The 20,952-nt window shown below is 39.7% G+C and overlaps 1 protein-coding gene across 1 annotated transcript in view; it reads left to right on the top strand.

Moving 5' to 3' along the window:
* Positions 1-4,107: 4,107 nt before the first annotated feature.
* Positions 4,108-20,952, top strand: part of CPQ (carboxypeptidase Q) — a 103,318-nt gene continuing 86,473 nt past the window's right edge. The window contains exons 1-2 of the mRNA XM_010141921.1: positions 4,108-4,563; positions 14,063-14,270. Of these exons, the coding sequence (XP_010140223.1) occupies positions 4,137-4,563; positions 14,063-14,270 (635 nt within the window). The 5' untranslated portion in view covers positions 4,108-4,136. The remainder of the gene's footprint in view (positions 4,564-14,062; positions 14,271-20,952) is intronic.

Genomic DNA, 20,952 nt, shown 5'->3' with positions numbered 1-20,952 from the left:
GGGTAGATAATGTTGCAGAGACTGCGACAACAAATCTGTTCTTTCCCTGAATTAGCAGTGGAGTGGTTCTTGTATCTCAGTCCAAGTGAGTGTGACATTATTTTACTTAGCAGGAGAATATTTCTAAATGTTGCTAACTTCTGGACAGATTATGCTGGACTATTCAAGGAAAGTGCAATAAATTACATTCCTATTCTTGTGTCCTTGCCCAGGGTTTGAATTCATTTACATTCCTCTTATAATGCAGTGGCAGGTAGTAAAACACTGGGCATGGCAGGAGTATGTTACATCCACAGAAGTGTGGGAACATATCTGTTCTCAGTGTTCAGTGGGAAATTCCTGGAAAAAGTGCAGCTCTTAAATGTAGCGCCTCTGGGGCAGCCTTTGGGGTGAGGATGCTACTGGTGTGAAATGAGGCCAGGAAGTGCAAAGGACACATTTCTTAGTTAAGGGAAATGTGGTTTCATTTCTCCATTAAAAAAATACACTAAGTTGGTAGCTGGCAGCTTTTTGAGGTGGCCAGTGCTAATTAAACAATCCCCCTGTGTTTTCTGTTTAACAACTAAATGTATCAACTTTGTGTGGTAGATTTTGCAAACCCTTAAACAAACAAAACCCCAAACCTTAGGTTTTTGAAACCAACTCTTCAAAGTTGTCTTAACTCCACTCAGCAAGAATTTTGTCTTCTGACAGAAAACTAGCTTGCTTTTTTGGTGGATGATAAGCTTGGCAAAAATCGGGGAATGACTATGGTCATCCTGAGAAAATTACTGGTGTCTCTAGCAGAGGATGTCTATGAGCATGTAATTAGCTGGTCCAAAGGGAAGGAACATGGGGAAAGTACAGAGCATAGCAATAAAAATATACCAATACCCTCTGTGTAGTATAACCACAAATAAACAGTAACTCAGACTATAAAAGGCATTTTACAGTTCTCTGACAGTGTCCTGAGATAACCTGAGTCTTCTCCTCCTGGTTGTAAGACCTTTGGCCTGTCTGTCTTGCAGACAGAAATCTGTGTGGTAGATTTATAATTCATAGATGAAATCACAGATAATATTTGCTGTTCTTTGAGAAAGTGACACTTCACTGTGAAGAATTTGTTACTACCTTGATCTCAAGTTTAGGGGATGTTTGCATACTTAAGGAGAATAGCTTAATATTCTTAAATTGCTAAAGCTATTGTTTAACTTGCTGCTTATGAAAAAACCCACAAAGGCCTGTGAAAGGCTGGCAATTTTTGCTGGTTATCATATGAGCTAGGCTTGGTGACTCCAGAAAGTTTATGTGTATGTTGTTTTTTTTCGGGGTGGGGGGGTGGAGGGAGGGGTGCGTGTGTGTGTTATTTTGTTTTGTTTTCTTCTGGTGGTTTAAGGATCCTGGGAATGTGTTTTTATCCTTTCGCTTTTTCTGTGTATTAATTCTGCATTGCACAGCTAATGTTTCAGATGGCATCTTATGAATGCATGCCTGCATGCATATCCCTCCTCTTGGAGGCTGATCAAATGCTCTCACAAAAATGCAGTGGTTTGCCTCTTTTTCCATTGACGAATCCATGCTTCGAAGCGCCTGTATGCTAATACATATAACACGGGGAATAAATATGAGGAGTTAGAGATCATAGCTCCAGAGGTCCCTTCCAACCTGAACCATTCTGTGATTGTGTGATACACACTTTGCTGACTTCCCAGAAGTTACGCTTTGAAGTTACAAGTGCTTTCTTACAGTAGCATGTAGGAAGGGTAAGCATTCACATTCTTAGTACCAGGTGGGTGCTTTACTGAGGGTGGCAATTCAGCTTTTCCTAGCATGCCCTGCCACTGTTAAGATGAAGCTTCTTTGGAAGAAGGTGAATAAAAATCTGAGAAAAATCAGCAGTAAAGCAGCAACTGTAACTACCAAAATTACGTTTGAATTTCCAGATTCTTGTTTGTCTCAGCGTGTTTCTTGAACAAGAGAAGTCAAATGAGTAGTTCCTGCAACCTACACTGAGACAAAGATTTTTAGGTGGAAATGTAAATACGCTGAAGCTAACAGAAGACAGGAGAGGAAGTGGGACAAGATATATATTAGATGTGATGTCAGAATTCATTGTATATTAAGGTAACTCCATTATGTCAAAGGCTTATTTTTATTTATTTTTAGCGATGCTGAAAAATGGTCCAGAATGAACATCTTGAGAAAATGAGTTCATCTATTTGTGGTTCATTGTAATAAACATAAGTAGGAAGGTGGTTTCTTAGCTTAGATTATTCAGAATGAAGTTTGCAGAAGCTTTGAATACAACTCCAGCATGTGATCCCAAAGGCACAAACCTGGTGTAACCTTACCTTTACTCCTTCAGGAACTGGCTTGACTGCTAGTTTGCTGTGTGGCTTCTGGTGGTGGGAGTTAACCTGCAATCAGTGTGCTGTGGTGTTCAGATGAGGTAGATACTCTGGTCCCTCTGGCATTATGATTTCCAGAGGTACTTGGTTGTTGTTAAATTTGCCTACTCCATAAAATGACTGAGAATTAATGCTCAGTTAAAGCTCCTGTAGTGTGCAATTGTCTGAAAATAAAGGAGGATTTTTTTGTATTTTGCATGTGAAAATCATATGTGGATAGAATATATGCAAATACATGTGTGTATATGTGTACACAGACACTCCTACCCTCCTTTATATTGGCTGTCTGTATGTGTATCATGAAACAAAAATACAAGGTAAGTGTATTGTCATGATTCCTTAAGGTGATGATTATAAAATGAAGAGTATAACTCTGCAGGAATACTAAATAAATACAAACAGGGAAGAAGGATAACATGGAAATCTTATCAGCAAAAGCTTTTAGTAATGCTTCTGCCGTGCAGGTCTGATTTACCCATATTATGTCCACATTAGCCAACTAGGGAGTCCTTTGCTATTAGTAGAACTATTGTTTCCAAGAAAAACATGTTTTCTAGAGTAGAGGCTAACACTTGCTTTTAGTGTTACCATTTCTTAAGACAAATTACATTCTTTTTCACAAATACTGGTATTCCCATGAAAGTACATGAAAATGGCAAAAGTGCTGAAACAGAATCTTTTGGGGCTAGTAGTAATTGTCATTTCAGTTGGCTGTAACTAATTACTATTTTTTAAGTCTTACAATAGCTGCACCTATTTCTTACTGCTAGTTTTTATCATTCATATTGCAGCCTGATTTAAATTCAAAGGAAAATGAAACAATTATGTCTCCTTCTGTGTATATTAATAAAGACCTTTATATTTTGAGTTTGGATAATCATACTTCCTATGTTGTAAAAGAGCTTTGCAATTACTTCAGCTGATTCCAGAGGGTTTTTTGTCAGTTCCATTAATGGTATAGGCAAACTGTTGCTTTTATGGGATTGAAAATTAGTAAGATCTTAAAAACGAGAACTTTTTAATGATAAAATGGGTAATCTATGAAGTGTTAACAAAGATAACTCTCGGTATTCAACACTCCTAGTGCTGCACCTCTCTACAGCGCTGCTGAAGTCAGTCCTTAAGAGATACACCAGTTAATAAGAATTCGTGTTTTCTCTGATATGGATTATGGATTTATGCAATGAAGAAATTCTTACTTTCTTCCTGGGGCCATTGGATCTAAATTGCTCTCACATCTTTCTAGTGCAATAGAAAATGCTTTCCCGATTTTGAAAATAGAGATTAAGAAGCACTTTTATTCATGAATCATTTAAGAAATGTTTTTGTCCACATGTTTTGTGTGAAGGCATTTGATTTTGCACTTCTGGCAAATCGTGCTCCTAACAGAAAGGAGATGCAAAGCTCCTCCTGGATGGGAGCAGCCTTGGGTTTTGATACACTGAAGGATGTTATTATTTAAAGAGATGCAGCATTCTATGGATGTTTCCATAGACCACAACAAAGATTGTGACCAGTAGTCCAAGTATCTTTTTTCATTTGCTTTCAATAATTGTGTCTCTAAGCTGAGTTTACATTCTTGCCAGTTCTGATCAAAGCATTTTAATGATAAACTGATTCCTTTTCATTTTGGTCTGTCTGCCAATCCAAATAACAAAAAGTATTGCTGATAGCTGTATGATTTTTTTTTTAATTTTTTTTTGTCTCTCCAACAGGCCGACTGTGGAAAAGAAAAAAAGAGGGGAAAAAATGAAGTACATATTCTTAGTATTTTTCATGAATTTATTACCACAGTATGCTGGGAAATGTTTGAGAAGAGATGACAGTTACCCAAAAACATTTGAAGACATTAAAAATGAGATAGCTGGCTATACTGATATTGCTAAAGCTATTATTGATCTTGTTGTTCATGGAAAAGCTCAGAACAGATCCTATGAAAGATTAGCGGCTTTTGCCGATACCATAGGACCTAGACTTAGCGGTTCGAAAAATCTAGATGCAGCCATCAAGTATATGTTCAGTGCTCTGCAGGAAGATGGGCTGGAAAATGTGCATCTGGAGCCTGTGAAAATACCACACTGGGAAAGAGGAGAAGAGTTTGCAATGATGCTTGAACCAAGGAATCACAGCATTGCTATGCTGGGGCTTGGGAGCAGTGTTGCAACTCCTCCAGAAGGTAACTCTTCCTTTGAAATTAAGTATCACTTGCTTTTTAATGCTGAACTATGTTATACCCCTAACAACTTCCTCTCTCCATGGTCAAACTGCAAGTTTTCTTCCTGCTATAATAGTTCTGCAAGACAAGATGCTATTTTTCTGGGAGTCTTATGTATGACATGGTTGTGAATGATGCAGTTTGGTTGAAATGGCTTGTAAAATCAGAGTTGATTCCTGAACTCTCCATGAAGTGTATATCCTTTGGTTTAACACTGCTGAATCTTGTTTGCAAAGATTCTGATCCTCTACTGAGATTGGTGGGAAACTTGTGATCTGGGGTTTTCCAGATGTTCTTTTTCATTTTGCCCAGAGAGGTTCTTCATGGAGTGTTGAGTTGACATGTGATTTCTGCTCTTCTTGTTGTGCTCTATTCTGCCAAGCTCAGCGCTTCGCTCTGGTAAAATGAAGACAGCAAGAAAAGGAGGAGAGTTTCATTCTGAGCTTGGAAAGTACCAGCCTGTTGCTAAGGGTGGCAATTGGTATCTCTGTGACGTTCCCTTCCCCCTGTCTCATGCTCACCTCAGAGAAGTCTTCGGCACTTACCAGTTACTGAACTATGTGTTGCCTTTAATGGATCATGTGTGATACGTCACTTCAGGAAGAAGAGCGATTGTTAGCTGGGATCAGGAAAATTCAAGTATTCTGAGCCCCCGAATAGTAGCTAGCTTGCAAATAAAATGATTTATAAGAATCTCTTTGTGCACCTATTGATATGGGGATTTCTCAGGATTGCCGTTTAAAGGCCAGATGGCAACCTTCTCTGTGACTGCTCTCCATAAATAACCATAGACTTACTCCTAGACTGCTTTTAAGCATTCTTATTCCGAGAAAATAAATTTAGTTTAGGAAATAAAAGGTAGCATGATACTCACAACTTTTTAATTGTAAATTTTTGTGACAGTAAGCTTTAAAACAGCGTTTTTGTTGTTGAGCAAGTGTTACTGAACTTGCAAAGAGAATCTTCAATTTAAACTTGGCAAACATCTTCACATCCCGAGATGTCTGTTTTTCACTTCCTTTTCTTAGCTGTGTACTTATTTGCACTTGCCTGGTCTTACTCCTAGGTTTGCCATTTTTCATTTAGAGAGATACTGAATTTACATGTTTAAAAATGCTCACAGAGGCTAATCATGTCCTCCTTTTTCATCCATAACGATCTTATTATACTGATGACTGAGTGGTTGGTCTAGTGCCTGTGGCTGGTGATATCTTGGAAGATAAGGTTGTGTTATCCAGTGCTGGTTCATACTGAGTAATGTTGAAAAAAACCACATTATTCTTCCTCACCTGTTTACTTTCCTCTGAGGTCTGCTGTATTTCTGAAGAGGTGTACGTGTTGGTGCACGTAAATGAGAACTCTCACAGAAGAGTGGGCAGTTTCTCACACTTGGCAGAATCATTTTGATTAAATTACTTACCCTCTCACTAAAAATCTGTCCTGCTGATCGTGGCTGTTATGGTTTCTGCTGGTCTCATCTTGCTCTGTGCAAGTTGTGACAGGTTTTCATACTTTGGGAGGTTATGTGGGGTAGCTGATCCCTGGTGAGTTCTTGGCTTTTGTTCTTCCTATAGCTGGACTGGTCGCCTGGCTGACGGAAATGCCTGGTGAGGTCTGTTTGTCACCAGCCTCTTCAGACAAGCGAACTGCAAGGCATGCTGCTCAGAAAAGTGCCTGTCCTAAAACTCCCACTCATCCCAAGCACAGAATAAAAAATGTGTAGTTAAGACTATTAAAACCACTGCTTCACCACTTCTGAGGAATTAATTCCCAGATCTGTTCCCTCTGCTCTAAGCAGCAATTGTCACCATGCTCTGTGCCTGAGAAAAAGAGATAGCTCACTGCCCTAAATCACAGTGGAAATAATTGAACAGTTTTCCTCAGTGAGTGAATATCAACAGTTCTGATTTGTCTTGTTTTAGCCAAGAAGCTGTAGGAGTGTGAGTCATCCTGTAATCAAAATAGTGCAACTCAGTATGAGATGTTTGGTGGTGATTCTCCTGGCATTGTACTGCTGTTGCTGCACAGGATCGAACCAGGGAGAGCTACTGCTGCCATGCCGAGCTTTGCCAGGGGAATACATTAAAGGTCAAGGACTGGCTTCCAGGTAGATATCAGCTCCATGGTGCCTGGGTTCTGCCCAGGGGCAGAAACACCCTTCAGAGCTGCCTCTAAAGTGGACTTTGCAGGTGATCCCTGAGGGCGTTTTGTATTAGTTTGATAGTTATTGTGCATTTTATATTGGTCTTCCTATCAGGATACATTTTGGACCCCTCAGTTTACAAACCACTGTCTCTGTATAGCCCTGACATCCCTTCCTTCACACTGCTGATGTCTAATTAGAGCTAGAGAACAGCATTGGCAGGACATTTAAGGTTTGGGGTTGGGGATAAGACAAGAGGGAGTGACTCCCTTGTTCTGGTAGGAGGTACAGAAGACCATTTCTAGCTTTCTTATCCTCTCAGTTATGTCCTGTATTCCTCCCTTCAAATTATGTGCCCCTCCACCCAGGCTTGAGACCCGATGAGCTAAGAAAATAGGAAGCATCAGGAGAAACCGAAAACATTTTGCTTCTCTCTGGGTGTGCTTAATGCTTCACGCTGGACTCAGTGGCTCGCAGTGCCCTCTGAGCTCCTTCTGGAGGTCAGCTCCCTGAGCTAGTGTTCTGAAGGGCTCTTTTATTAACAAGGCAGTAGCCTAACAGTAGCTAGAAACATGGCTTTGTGTATTGGAAATGCAGGGTTTATTTTCCCTTCTTTCCATGGAAATTCAAACCTGTGAGTGACCCAATGGCCAGAGCATAGGCTGTCCACTTTCCATTTTGACATAAGCCATGCGAATGTGGAAAAAAGTCCATGATCCTTTGAGGCAGGAACAGGAAGCCCGAAGATAGTAGCACTATTTTAGCCATCATTGACTCCAGGATATAAGGAGTGTCTCTTCCTGCAGGTCTTCTATCAAAATCATGCCTGTGGGGTTGAAAACCTTATGAGATGTGGACAGAGCTTTGCCTGTTTGTTTTGATTTTCTGGGATTTGCCCACTTTGGCTCAGATATGAGTTTGGCATATAGCTGATTGGCTCGCTCAAGGTTGGAACAGTTGTGATGATGTGCAGGAGGCTTTTTGTTACCTTGTGGTCTTGTGGATAAAATTCACGTTTCCCTGTTTTCTTCCTTATGACTGGGCAACGTGCCAGGATGTCAAGTGTCCAGATTCAGTCTGATTTACACAGCAAAAGAAGCAGCACAGGAAAGGTTAGATTTTTTTTTTTTAATTGAATGGAAAGAAAATGTTTTCTCTTTCAGTGTATCCTAAGATTTGAATGAAGGTGTTGGGTTCAAGAGAAAGTTTTCATTTCCTTTGATCTCCTTATATGGAGGGAGTAACTTTCATACCTGTCTTAGCGACAGGGAGAGGAGAAACATGAAAAGTAGAGTGACTTGGATATCCAGAAGTCAGCAGAGATTGAAAATGGTCTCCAACTCGAAGAAGTGGATTCCTAGGTAACCAAAGGGTTGAATGTTAGAAAATGCTCAGTTTAGGGTGTTGACAAACTGAAGGTTTCCCATATTTAGTCAATGTCCATGTTTTAATTTCCACTGTTTCAATATTGGCAAAACATACAGATATATGTAGAGAGACTCTGTTGATTTCTGGTAGTACTGATTATATTCCCCCAAATTCTGAGAAAAATAGATATAATTGTTGCTTTGAGAATCCTATAATTGAAGGAAAGTAGTAGTTTAGCAGATGTTTGACCATAAAGTATCAAAGATTTTGTATTTTTTGCATGTTTTAAAATGCACTTTTTTTTTCCTCATGGGTGACCCCACCCTTTCATTTTAAAGAAATAGAAGTAGAACCATCCCCAGAATGCAGCCTGCCCAAAATGTCTCCTCAAAAAAGGAACAGTCTCTGCTTTCTATGTACTGTTTGTTGCAGCAAAACTGAAATAATATACATATGAAGATGATGTATTGGCAGAGTTTTTCTTTGTTTTTGTGTTTCAGTCATGGGGTTTTTTTGTTTAACTATCAATAACATTTGGTCCAGTCTTGCTCTTACAGAAGGTGGTGGGAGTTTTGCCACTTAGATAATATGAAAATAGTTCCAGGCTGTTATTTATAAAACAGGAATACTATGTGTCTTCAAGCTATTGAAGTCATGTGCTGTTGCTGTAGGCTCACCGTCTTTTTAAGCCAGAGATGCTGTTGAAAGAAGTGGTCTGGCCCCAGTCTTGGCTCATGTATTTTTCCCCAGTGCTGACCCTGCTTTTTTGTTTCTCAGTGGTGAAGTGGGTTAGGGAATTCACCTAGGTTAACAAAAGACCAACAAAAAAGCTAATGTTAGTGATTTACCCTTGAATTGCCAGCATCTTGGATGACCACTGAGCTACTGGCAGAGAAGATCCTTCTGGAGGGACATGGGTACCAAGTTTGATGAGAGGTTCAGTGCTGAGAGCAGGGGTTGGAGGGAGTTGTAGGCATGAGAGCACCGTGCACAGCAAAGCCTTCCTTCCATCCTCACCAGATCCCTCATTGTGTATGTATGAGGAGCTACTGATTCACATCTTGAGAACATAAGCCTTAGTATTGGGTGTCTGGATTGTTTGTTATTACTTAGAGCAGCACTGCTTGTGGTGTGATAATTATGCTACTGTTTTTCTTGGAATGTAAAAGATGGCGTCTGTGAAGGACCTCAGACGCTATGGCATTCAATGGCCCTGCATCTGGGCCAAAAGTTAGTGCAGTGGCATTTCAAAGATTTAGAGAGTAGGAGTAGCTGTGTGGCTTTGAGAAGCATATGTTGGCTGGGCAGGACATGGATTTCAGTTGCTGCTTTAATGAATATTAAAGTGAACTGTATGGATTTGCAATGGCAGAAAATGGGATTTTCAGGTCTTGGTTACCTCAAGGATGGTAAGCCCAGGCTGAAGCTCCTACCTCACACTAACAGAGGCAGGATTTAAACATGATTTTCTACATGTCTTGGAAATCATGCACAGCTGGGTTGCATTGTCACATTCACTCCCAGGGAATATCCTGCAGGGACTGGCACCTTGACTTGCTAAGGAGGGAATGGTTGCACTCAGTACTTCATGCCTCAGACACCTGTGTGCTCCAAAACTGGCTTTCCTGGTTCCCGTTCTTGTGTGCCTGATACTCCTCATATCAAGCATATCAAGCCTGTGCCCCAAGCAGGGCTGCTCCTGAGAGAACCAGACCTGTTGCCCTGTTCTTCTGGCATCCAAGACTTCACGCTGGAGGTGGGGCCCAACCCCTTTGCTGCTAGGATTTACTACTGCACAGGAAGCTACATGTTACTGCAGCCAAACTGTTCTGAATGAGATCCAGTACCTGCTGGAAATTGTAAGTCATGTTTGTCTAAAATGTAACTATTATATAGTGTTTATTCTTCTCTGCGTTCTTAAAGAACATTTAGTCTCTGTGCTATCCATCAGAGCTGAATAGCCTCATATCCTTTTGGATAGCTCTTCTATGTAATTCTAGTTTTATGAAGTAATTCTCCTTGCTGTTCCACAGAGTAGGTGAGGTCACATTTTCCAGAAGTGTATTCAGATTGTTTTACAAAGTTTTTCTTCCTGCTAAAAGTGCTATTCTTTATTTCACAGTTCCCCTAAAATATTTAATCTTTTCTTCATATAATTCTTGTATCAGTACATATTGATATGTGTTGATAGAGCAAATGTGTTTCTAGGTGTTAAAATGTTTTTAATTTTCAGTACATAGTAATAATTTTTGAACGAGAAAAAAATAAGTGATGATACAAATCTTTCATTTGCTTCAGCCTGACACCAGCCTTAATTTGATTTGTTCATTGTGGACCCAGAATTTGGGTTTGTTTTTCCAAAAATCTTGTTGAATTATGTGGGTCATTGAGAGAAGGCTGAACTAATTTCTGGAGAGAGCTGAAAATTGACATGTTTTTAAAAAGAGGTTAGAAAGAAGTTGAAGGGGAAAATGTTTTCTGGGCTGATTTCAGGGGTTGCTGAACCTAAATAGGATATAATGTCAGGTCCTTTTTAAGAATGTATTTTCCTTTTCCCTCTGTTCCCCAAAACCTTCTTTTCTTTGATCTATCCAAACACCTACCTTTCTTCACTATCTCCAGACATATACACCTACTTTTCCCCTACTGTATGCTTCATCTTCTTACATCCTCATCCAGGAATATTGATCCTGCCACATACTTCAGCTCCGTGCGGGGCGGTGTGGCATCCAGGGTCCAAAACTGTCATTTTTACAGGAAAACTGCACATCCCAGCTGCTACATTTTAACTTTGTATATGCAGCTCTTTTGAGTGGCCCCTACAAGAATTATCTAGGTTCTCTGTAACTCTATTAAAGAAGGTACTTTGCAAGCAGACTCAAGACAGTGCACGAGGGTCATTTCTGAAAGAAGCAGGGGCATGGTACTTTTATCCTAGAGAGACAGTCAAGTCTGAAGGAGAACTGGATTAGCCAGGGTAAGGTCATAAAAGCTTGGAGCTACCACCTGCATGTACTTGGGATCGGCATGCAGTACAGAATGCCTGTATTGAAGCAGCAGCTTCCAGTCTAAATTGACTTTGTGGGAGAGCCCAGAGCTGAGAAGTGGCAGCCGTCCAGTAGACAAGAGATGGTGAGTGGTCTGGTCTGCAAGGCAGGGCTGAAGTCATCACGCACTGCTCTCATGGTCTGTTGCTGCACCTACTGGTCTTCTCCCTGCCATGAAGAGTGTCTTGATTGCATGGTGCTAATGTCCTGTTGCCTGTTTCTGATGAATAGGGACACAGCACTCCCTGTCTCCCTCTTGCTCTCGTGACTGCAGAGGCCAGGATGCGTTTCAGATATGTTCTTCCTCAGTTTCAAAATCTCCACCAGTGCCTTCCTGTACCTTAATTCTCAGAAATGACAGGGTACAATTTACTGTTTATCACGAGAAATGAGAGGAAATCCACAGTACTACACAGGTTCTTTTGCTCACTGGCCCAACCCAACAATATGTATAATGTTTCACATGGCGAGAACAAATACATACTCTACAGCTTCATACAGTCAGCCAAGTTTATCATGTTCATAATTCTCTTCTTCTACACTTCACGCCCTTTACTTAGCTAATTCCCAAAATGCTCTGTATTCATGTTTTGAACCTTACTTAAGCAATCAGGCAATCTGGATCCCTCCTTACATGGGTTTTCTGAAGACTTCTATTCAGTAACCCACAGCCAGGCTCTTGATCAGATAACGGAGTAAGAAAGAGATAGAATAGATGTTGACATAGGAAGCAGAGCCATGAGACACTGAAGGAGGAGTGCCAGCGTAGAGTTTTGTTAATTTGCTTAAAGGCTCAGTAAGGTGAGGCATTTCCCTTTTTAAGTAGGAATAACTCATTCCCCTTTAACTGATAAACTCTTGGGGTTTTGTTTCATTTCTGCCTTTGCGCAGGAGGTCTTAGGGTGGTTTGTGTATGTTTGTCCACATATTTATTTAAGATAAACATTGCTCTAGTCATTTCAGTAGATGAGATTGAAGTGGTATAAAATAGGACTAAGATGCAAACAAGTCATTGAATTAGGAGTGACACGAGACTAAAGTTTTACTTTGTTTAGGAAAGCACGGTAATTGATGCTTTATGTATACCAAGCTGCCATTAAGTTAAACTTTAACCAGAGGGAACCTTAGTTCTGTTACATCAAAGAATGGCTTTATTTACCTTCTTTGGGAACATTCAGAAGTAGAGATACCAGGCTGGAGTTTGCAGCTCTGTGTTCTTTCCCTTCACCTCAATTCCCACAAAGCTCACTGGCTGTCATCTAAGAAGGGCTATAAATGTACTTCTCCATGATATTTCTTGGAGTTTATAGCTACTAGCTGTCTGTGGCATTCTTTAAACACCATGCAGAGTTGGTGTTTGTTCATTAATGCGGTAAAATAATGCCGAGAAGAGTTATACTCATTGCTTCCTTTGATGAACAGCCACTAATACAGTGTGTGCCCTTCCAGTGCTTGCTATACAATCCAAGCATAACATCAGGGAGAGCTTATGTGAAATACGGATTGCAGTATCACCCTCCTGAGACCATGACTTTTCTTGTGGAAAATGAAATTTTGCAGATACCTAGCTTTATTTCCAGTGGCACAGTTCCATACCCGGAATGATGCTGTTGCTGGAAGGGATGCTTCTTAGGTAGGCAGCTGAACCTGCAGTTCATTAGAAGCAGCTAGAGTATGTTAGCATGCTCACCTACCTGCCAACAACAACTAGTAAAATTTGAACGTCATTCTCTGGTTTGGCTCTCTGTCCCTCTTTCTGTAAAGCTAGGAATCTGAATAATTTTTCAGTTAAAATGTTTACACCTCTCATAATGGGTTAGTTCTGTAGCTAAAACTCATGGTGTATTGCTGTAGCAGTAGATGTTTCTTGCCCTCCTAGTTGTGCACTCTTAAGAAATCAAACTTCTTTTCAAGAAGTCTTCTTAAAAACATGATAGTTTGACTTCTTCAACAAATCCTTGCTAGACATTTGTTGTTAGTTTCCACTGACATATCTTGTGTGTTTTAGGTGACACGTATCATACTATAATTTCAGACACCCATTACTTCTATATTTAGAAGAAAAGTACCTGCCCACATTGTTAAAGGGTTTCTACTTATCTCTGCAACCAATTAACAATGTTGGATTTGGGAAAAACTACTCATCTATAATATTCTATGTTTTTTCAAGCAAGATAATCTAGCACTTTAAAAACTATTCCAACTTATATGAACAAAGAGCTGAGTGGGATCTAACTTACCATGTGTGGATAGTTCTGCAGAAGTACCTGCCTGTGATCTTCGTATCATAACTGGGAAAGATGGGTTCCTGGGAAAAAATGCCAGAAGGACATCCAGTAGAGCTGTAATCTTCTCCTGAATTAAATATGAAGATTTTTAAAAAATTATTATTATAAGCATGCTGCAATATTTGTTGAAAATGCAGAGCTTTAATTTAATTTTGTTTATTAAGTATTTTTGTGTTTCAGTCTTCCAGTTGTCTTATGTTAAGCTAAGTTGTTTAGCAACATATCAAAACAATTCCATGAAAAGATTACTATCTTTTTTATTATTCCCATAGGCAGCTTTTGCAAATGTTTTTGTACTATAAATGATCACAGTGAATCATTACAGCACATACAGAGAATAGGATTCCCCCTGTGTATCCTTTTGCCCTTCAAGTTATGTATTAGTACCAACCTGATATCATGGTTTACGGAACCGTGCGTACTTGTTTCGGGGTGCTGTTACCGCTATTTAGTACCAATCCATGTGGATGCATTTCACATAGTCTTCCTTTTCCAGTAAGAAGTTAAATCTGATTTCCAGTGTCTGCACAGTCCATGCTTTTCTGTCTGTTAAAACTGGCTGTAGGAGAGTTGTAGGAAAACAATGTTAAAGCCTCTGTAATACTTTCTTTCAGGAATTACAGCGGAAGTCATAGTGGTAACCTCTTTTGATGAACTGCACAAAAGAGCACAGGAGGCCAAGGGGAAGATTGTCGTCTACAACGAACCTTTCGTCAATTATGGTGAAACTGTGAGATACAGATCACAGGGAGCAGTGGAAGCTGCTAAAGTTGGGGCAGTGGCATCCCTTATTAGATCCATTGCTTCCTTTTCTATTCATAGGTAAGCATTTTTCTCCTTTCTCCCCGTGACTCACATTTCAGCCTTTAGTTCACATGTCATTTCTGGGCAGGCATTTTTGTTTTCTTCGACTTAAACGTTGCCAGTTATGAGTGGGTGTTTGGTTTTGAAACTATTGACTGCACAAGAGTTCCTTTTCCCCTGTGCTTTGTCATTCTTTCAAAATGTTTTCATTTTTTGTTACTGATCCAAATTCTGTATGATATTTGCTTTAAAGAACTTCCTGCATTCTCAAGGCTGTCATAAATATTCTGAGATCAATCATAATCAAATGTCTTTGATGACAAGATGTACCAGACTACCAGTGATTGTATGACCTAGTCATTCTGTCTATTTGACTAGAATGTAAGTGTACAGTTTCGTTCTATGGGTCATTTTCCTAGCATACCATCAACTTGTTCTAGAGGGAGTAGTCTGCTTTGAACGTAATTATTTAGAACTCCTTAGCAGTAAAGTTTTAATTCTCACACTGCTTTTTAAGTAGGTTGAAATGATGATTTTTTTTTAAAAAGTAAGTATTTTTAGATGTCTTAGTACGTTATTTATTATATATAGTGTTACATTACTGAAATGAGCTTTTTTCAGTTCTTCTGCATGGTAACAGAATTCGTTATTTTAACTGGTGATTTTTTTCCCAACTCTGAAAGCTTACACTTAAAATGCTCATTTGTTGTGAAAAAGACTAGCTGATACATACAGAGGAAATGGAGGAGAATCCAGCCATCAAGTAAAAGGGTGACAGATACTCACTGTCTTTTAACAAATCATTTTAAAAATTTTACACATTTATTGGTGAGATTAATGCCTGCAGAGTGTAGTAACCTGCTACTACAGTATCAGGGTGTGATGAGAATTCTGGTCACACAGGCTCAGACAGCAGAGCTGGAGTGAAGACTGCAAATGGGACAGATCCATCTCCCTGCCCAGTCTCCTGAACCTGAGCTGCAGCATGAACAGGAGTGGCAGGTGCTTTAGGTGATGCCAGACACAAAACTTGGCATCTTAAACTGTAGAGCTGTGTGAATAAAACTGGTTGCATAAGACACCATGAGAGAGACATGCAGTTTATGCAAGAGGGGCTGTAGTTTTTAATACTGTTCTTTTTGGGACAAATACATGTTTAGAGCAGTATAGGACGTTTATTCCTCCCCCTAGTTGCCCAGTAACTCTTTACCAGCCGAGGCAGTAGCTAACCTTATCCTGAATGTGTGCCACATCATAAACTGGAATTGTGTTCTGTTTAGGTAACACCACAGTTTCTTTTTAATTTCTGCTCCTAGGTTTTATTTCTGAGGAAGTCTAGGTTGGTAGGTGGGAAGGGGCAGTGTGGCTTTGAAGGTCTTACTTGAGACTGGGACTGGGAAGTGGCTGGGATAGACACTTGGAAGCATGCTTGAGTCCAGCGTTTGAGACAGAACAAAAGTGGTCACATCTTGGCAGTATGAGAAGTGTGCAAGCATTACCATTTGTGATGCTTCAGAGGTCTGAGAAATGCAGTAATGTCAACTAACTGTATTGGATCACGTGCAGAGGACAGCTCTGGTGCCAGTGTGGCTGCTTGATAGCATTTTTATATACTCCATATTCCTCTAAAGAAGCCAGTATTACCTGTTTACAATGCTTTTTCAAAAATAAAGTACTCTGAATTCAGATACTGTCCAAACTATACTAGCGTGTTTCTCGATGCCCAACAAATACGATGTGTACTATATGTTTTCTAATATTTATATTTTTCTAATAATGTTCATGATAGTGACCAGGTAGTAGAATATGTTTCCAAAACAGTTTTGTGATAAATTGTATGGTTTCAAAATAGTCTTACTTTGTGTCATCAAAGAATATTGCAATGTATAATCTGTTGATTATCTGAAAAACAGAAGATTATCTATACCATCCTTAGTTCTGCTGCCCTGCAGAAATGTTCATTTGAAAGTGACTCTTTTTGTCTTGTGTTTGCCAGACTGTTTATGGAAGTGCATTTTAACATGTAATGGAAAATTTAGAGATGAGGAACAGAGGTGGAGACCAAAGCCTGGAGAATAAAGCCTCTTTATTAGGTCTGGCTACTGGCATTACAGCTATTTCAGAATTGACTGAAAAGAGAGGAGAAACAGATGCTGAATGCATGTTTGTTTAGGAGTACTGAATCCTTAATTGAAGCTGGGAGCTGAGGTGTCATTCCCAAAAGCAATTTCAGACGTAGGTGCTGCCAGGAAGCATTTTTTCATTAAATGTACTTTCTGTCCTTCATTCATTTACCTTCACTTAGGGGTTTTTTGAGTGTGGGAGGGATTGATTGGTTAATCTATTTTTTCCTATAATAAGGGAGGTATTGAGGCCCAGTCCGTCACTTCTGCCATGCCGTGATGCCTAGGTCTATTTGTCATGTTTCTATCAGAAAACAGGTATTGCTGTAGGCAGGAGGGATTTTCTTATCTCCATGCTCTCTCCTGTGTTTTCTCTTAATCACCAGCTCTGTGTCTTCTTGTCTGTCGTGCCAATGTGTTGTGCTGGATGGACACTCTGCTAGATGTGGTGCTTCTTGTCAGTCAGTGTCTGGGGCACTGTTTGTTGAAGTTGCTTGCCTTTTTGGTTGACCGATGGGAAATACTGTGTTGCGTGCTAGAAGGGTGAGAGATGAAAGGTAAAAAAAAAAACGGTGAAAACTGCGAAGTGTTGTGAAACAAAGTCTTGCATTGTTGGAGTTCATATACTGTTGCTCTGTTGACCAGAACGTTTATTTCTTGGGCCTGGGCATCTACTCGTGTACCTGTAACATGAGTAACTGCTAGTAGGATTGTGGCACTTCTCCAAATGATCCTGGAAACATCTTAGACAAAAGTATCCTCCTGATACTGCACTGTCCCAGTTTCCTCAGGTGAGTGAAGTGTGGAACTTAACAATTATATCACCTTTGGTGTGGGTTTTGGTTTTGCTTTGGTTTTTTGGTTTGTGGTTTTTTTTTAGTTTTCAACCTCTTTTGAATAGTGGATTGCTTATTGTTATTTGCTTACTCTATTTACAATGAATTAGGCTAGCTGGAATGATGGAAGCCACTTCGGGGTGTGATTTCTAGGTGACCTTGCAATGTGACTAATCTTGATGGGTTAAAACTAGGTACTTTCTAATAGATGAACATTTTCAGCTTATTAGGGCAGATTATTGAAGTTTACTGACAAGACAGAATTGGTAAAATCACAATATGAATTAAATCAGTGTTCTCTTGCTAGCAGCTTAGTAGCGGTTCCTTGTTCCAGAGATGGTAAACAGCTGCCACATTGTCAAGGGCAAAATGTGTGACAGAAACCTTTGAGCAGGGATTATGTGGGCAGCTTATCTTTCTTTAAGGTATGGTACCGTAGCTGTGGAGTGAATGAAACTGCGTGGGGACTTAGGCATCCCAACTCTGAGTGAGAGCAAGAAGGGATGAACTTGAATATACTAAGGATAACTCATTGCTGTGTTTATATTAGGGCTCGTGCTAACACACTGGAGACAGTGAAGGACTGGAAGGATTTGTTGTTGAGTTTCAAGGAGTAGATTCATTTATTTAGAACAGAAATGGAAGTCAATAGGAAATTAAATTAGCTACGGCATCTCTGTTGGCCTGTGAAGAGATTAAAGTGTTTTGAGGCATTATGTTCTGTCTCATGGCATTGTCCCCTTGTTGTGTTAGAGTCAAGTAATTCCCTTGCTGCTTTATACGTATCATGTAAGAGTGGGTTTTGTTACATAAGAGAAAGTCACTGTAACGGGTAGGTAATTTTCCCTGCCCGCCCCGACCCACAAATGGTGTGTTTTACAGCCTTTTTCCCAGCAACAGTTTCCTGAGGCACTGACAATTTGGTGGTGAAAACATTTAAACATGTGTATTAGGAGTTAAGAGCAACAGAACTATTTCTAATGAACCTTCTAAAATAACAGGTATTATTGTAATCAGTCAACAGCATCCGTAGTGTTTGGCTTTTTGGAGAAATACAGATGTTGATTTTTTTTTTTTGCTTTAATAGCTTAACTGTGCTGTGATTAATGTTCTTTTACAAGTTAAAGTTTACTGTTGTGTTCAGTGAACTGATGAGTATTTCCCAGTTTGTAGTGGATGCTTTTACAGCAAAAATACTCAATTTATGAGGCATGGTTAAAAATGTGGTCATAATAAGCCAGGCATGAGTCTGGTTTTTTGCTTCCTAGCTGTACGTTTTTAGAAGATTTTATAGATAAAAGGTATCCTTTAGCTATTGAAATTTCTACAAACGAGAAGTATATCCTTCTGTTCTTCAAGAACCGCAGATTAGATAAAGTTATAACACTGTGTCTTGTAATAATAACTCCTTTAAGGGCTCTAGAAAGAAGCAAAACTGTTTTCCAAGACCTCAGAAAGAAAGTTCCCCAGAATTCTCAGAGATAAATGCCAAGAGCCCAATTATAATTTTTTTTAAATGCTGCAGAACAATTGCTTTAGTATATAAGAAATCCATCAGGGAACATATTACAAGGCCAAAATAGACCAAGGAGTACTTTGACCCAGTCTGGAGGCTGTTAACAAGGACAGATACTTGGTCAAGTTCTTCTTTCTCTGGGCTGAATTCAATCTCGTATACTTACCTGAATCAAGTAATTTCCTTCACTTTCTCTCCCCTTCTTCAGGCTGCAGGTGGCCAAGACACAATATCTGCTTGTGAAGCTCTAGTAACTAATCAAAAGCTCTGTCTTGGATGAAAGCTGAATTCGTGAGTGGCACAGTGCAACTCAAGATTTAATGGCAGAGGTTGCATGGATGCATATGAGATAATTAAGTAGCCAACATGTAACATCTCTGTCCACATGCACAGTCTTAGTGTGCGTGAGCTGCCAGTGCCCTGGGTGGGTTTGAATTTTGGTCCCCCATCCCCAAGTGCTGTGTCAGTTCAGGGATTTGCAGTTAGTCTGGTTTTTGGCCTGTTAGCGCATGTGGTATGTGAGTTAATGGCCTGCAGTTCTGTTCGGTCCTCTCATTTTTTACTTTGCTTCTAATTAAGCTAGCCTTGGGCTCTCAACACATCTGTAGAGGTGAGATGTATTTTAGTCCATCTGTAAACCTGCTTTCTTATTTCTAGGTTAATGGAATAATAATCTTGCATCTTGTTCTCTTGAGATGATTGAAAATGGCCGTCCAAACTTTTTCCTTTTCTAATTGCAAATAACTTTTACATCTTTCAAAACAAAAATCCTTGTGTTGCAATGGAGATTTTCCATCTGATGAAATAATTAAAGTAAAAATCACTTTTTAAAAAAAAAAGCTGCAATTAAAGATTTAGGTGCAATAGCTGAGATTGAGCATGTGTTTGCGGTTGGTCCATGCTAGGTACACTTACCGAGCACCTCTTCTGATTTAATATCATCAGAAAGGAGTCTAGCGCTGGTGCTCGAGAGTATGCTTGGTGATTGGGCAGCCAGGGATTTTGTGAGGTTCGCTTCAAGAGCTTGTTCTTTATTCAAACTGAAAGGCTGATATGGACATACCGCATGAGACCTTGAAGAAAGTCACATAATCTGTATAATAATTTAAACTGTTGATGGTGTAATTTCTATTGCAGTGGCCAGAGGTGTGGCCTCTGTGATAGGAAGATTCACTTCATCAGTGCAGGTTGTGGGTCTTAATATCAAATGGCAATTCCGAGAGTGAGCGCAGGGACAGAGACAAGGCTTTCTGTAAGTCAGGGAAGACAAACTTGGAGATGTTCACTTCATGTCAGCCGAGCAGGCCTTCTTGATGCTGTTGTGTATGTAAAAGCATTATTATTGTAAACTTTTTGATAGAAATGGCTAAACCAGGTTGCCTTTTTGTCAAGAAAAAGCACTGAGAAAGATTTGTTTTGAAGGGAGAAAGTTACTGGGTTAAGGTTCCAGAGATAATGTTTTTTAAAGGATGTCTGGGGCACAAGACATTTCTCTGAGTGTAAAAGTAAACTATTTCTATATTCCTTGAGAAAAAAATCTGCTATGTTTACCTTTTTTTTTCTATTTAATGTGACAGTGCTAAGCTGGTGTCTGGAATTTTTCTTGATTGCTTATAATGCCGTGTTCTTTGGTCCTGGTGCATACTATTATGAGCAGTGCCACTACTCCTACTTCAGGGAGCTAGCTCCTGTTGGAAGTACTGAAAATAAAGATTTTGCCTTTATTACTTGTGGATCTGATGCCTTCATTTATTTACTGAAGAAACTTTCTTTGCTCATTACCATCTTCCGATGACAGAGTACCTGTTTTGTCATTGTCTTGTTATGTTCGTTAAGTGGTTTTTTTTTCCTCTTCAGCATGTGAGTTTTATGCACACAGGGTGAAGTTGTGAATATGTTAATTGAAGAGTTATTTTCTTTCAGTGGGGAGGAGAATGCTACCTTGTGGTCAAGGTAGTTTAGAATTGATCTCTGAGGGAACTGGAAAACTGATGAACCTGATTCTCCCCTCCTTGATACTGTGTGTGCTCACTTTTGACACTTCAAAATTGTTATGAAAACAGTCTCCTGAGCAGGCAGCATCTTCTGTCCACTTTGCACAGGCATTGGGGAATGCACGAGCCATAAAGACAGCAGGAAGCTGGCTGATAACTGTAGAGATGTAACAGTAATGCTGTAGTATAACTGAAGAAATCAGGAAGCATCACTGATGATTTGTGAAGACT

The sequence above is a fragment of the Buceros rhinoceros genome, unplaced genomic scaffold (genome assembly GCF_000710305.1).
Source record: "Buceros rhinoceros silvestris isolate BGI_N320 unplaced genomic scaffold, ASM71030v1 scaffold11118, whole genome shotgun sequence".
Lineage (NCBI taxonomy): Eukaryota > Metazoa > Chordata > Aves > Bucerotiformes > Bucerotidae > Buceros > Buceros rhinoceros.
The sequence above is the reverse complement of the archived record's forward strand: the minus strand, read 5'-3'. Positions and strand labels throughout refer to the sequence as shown.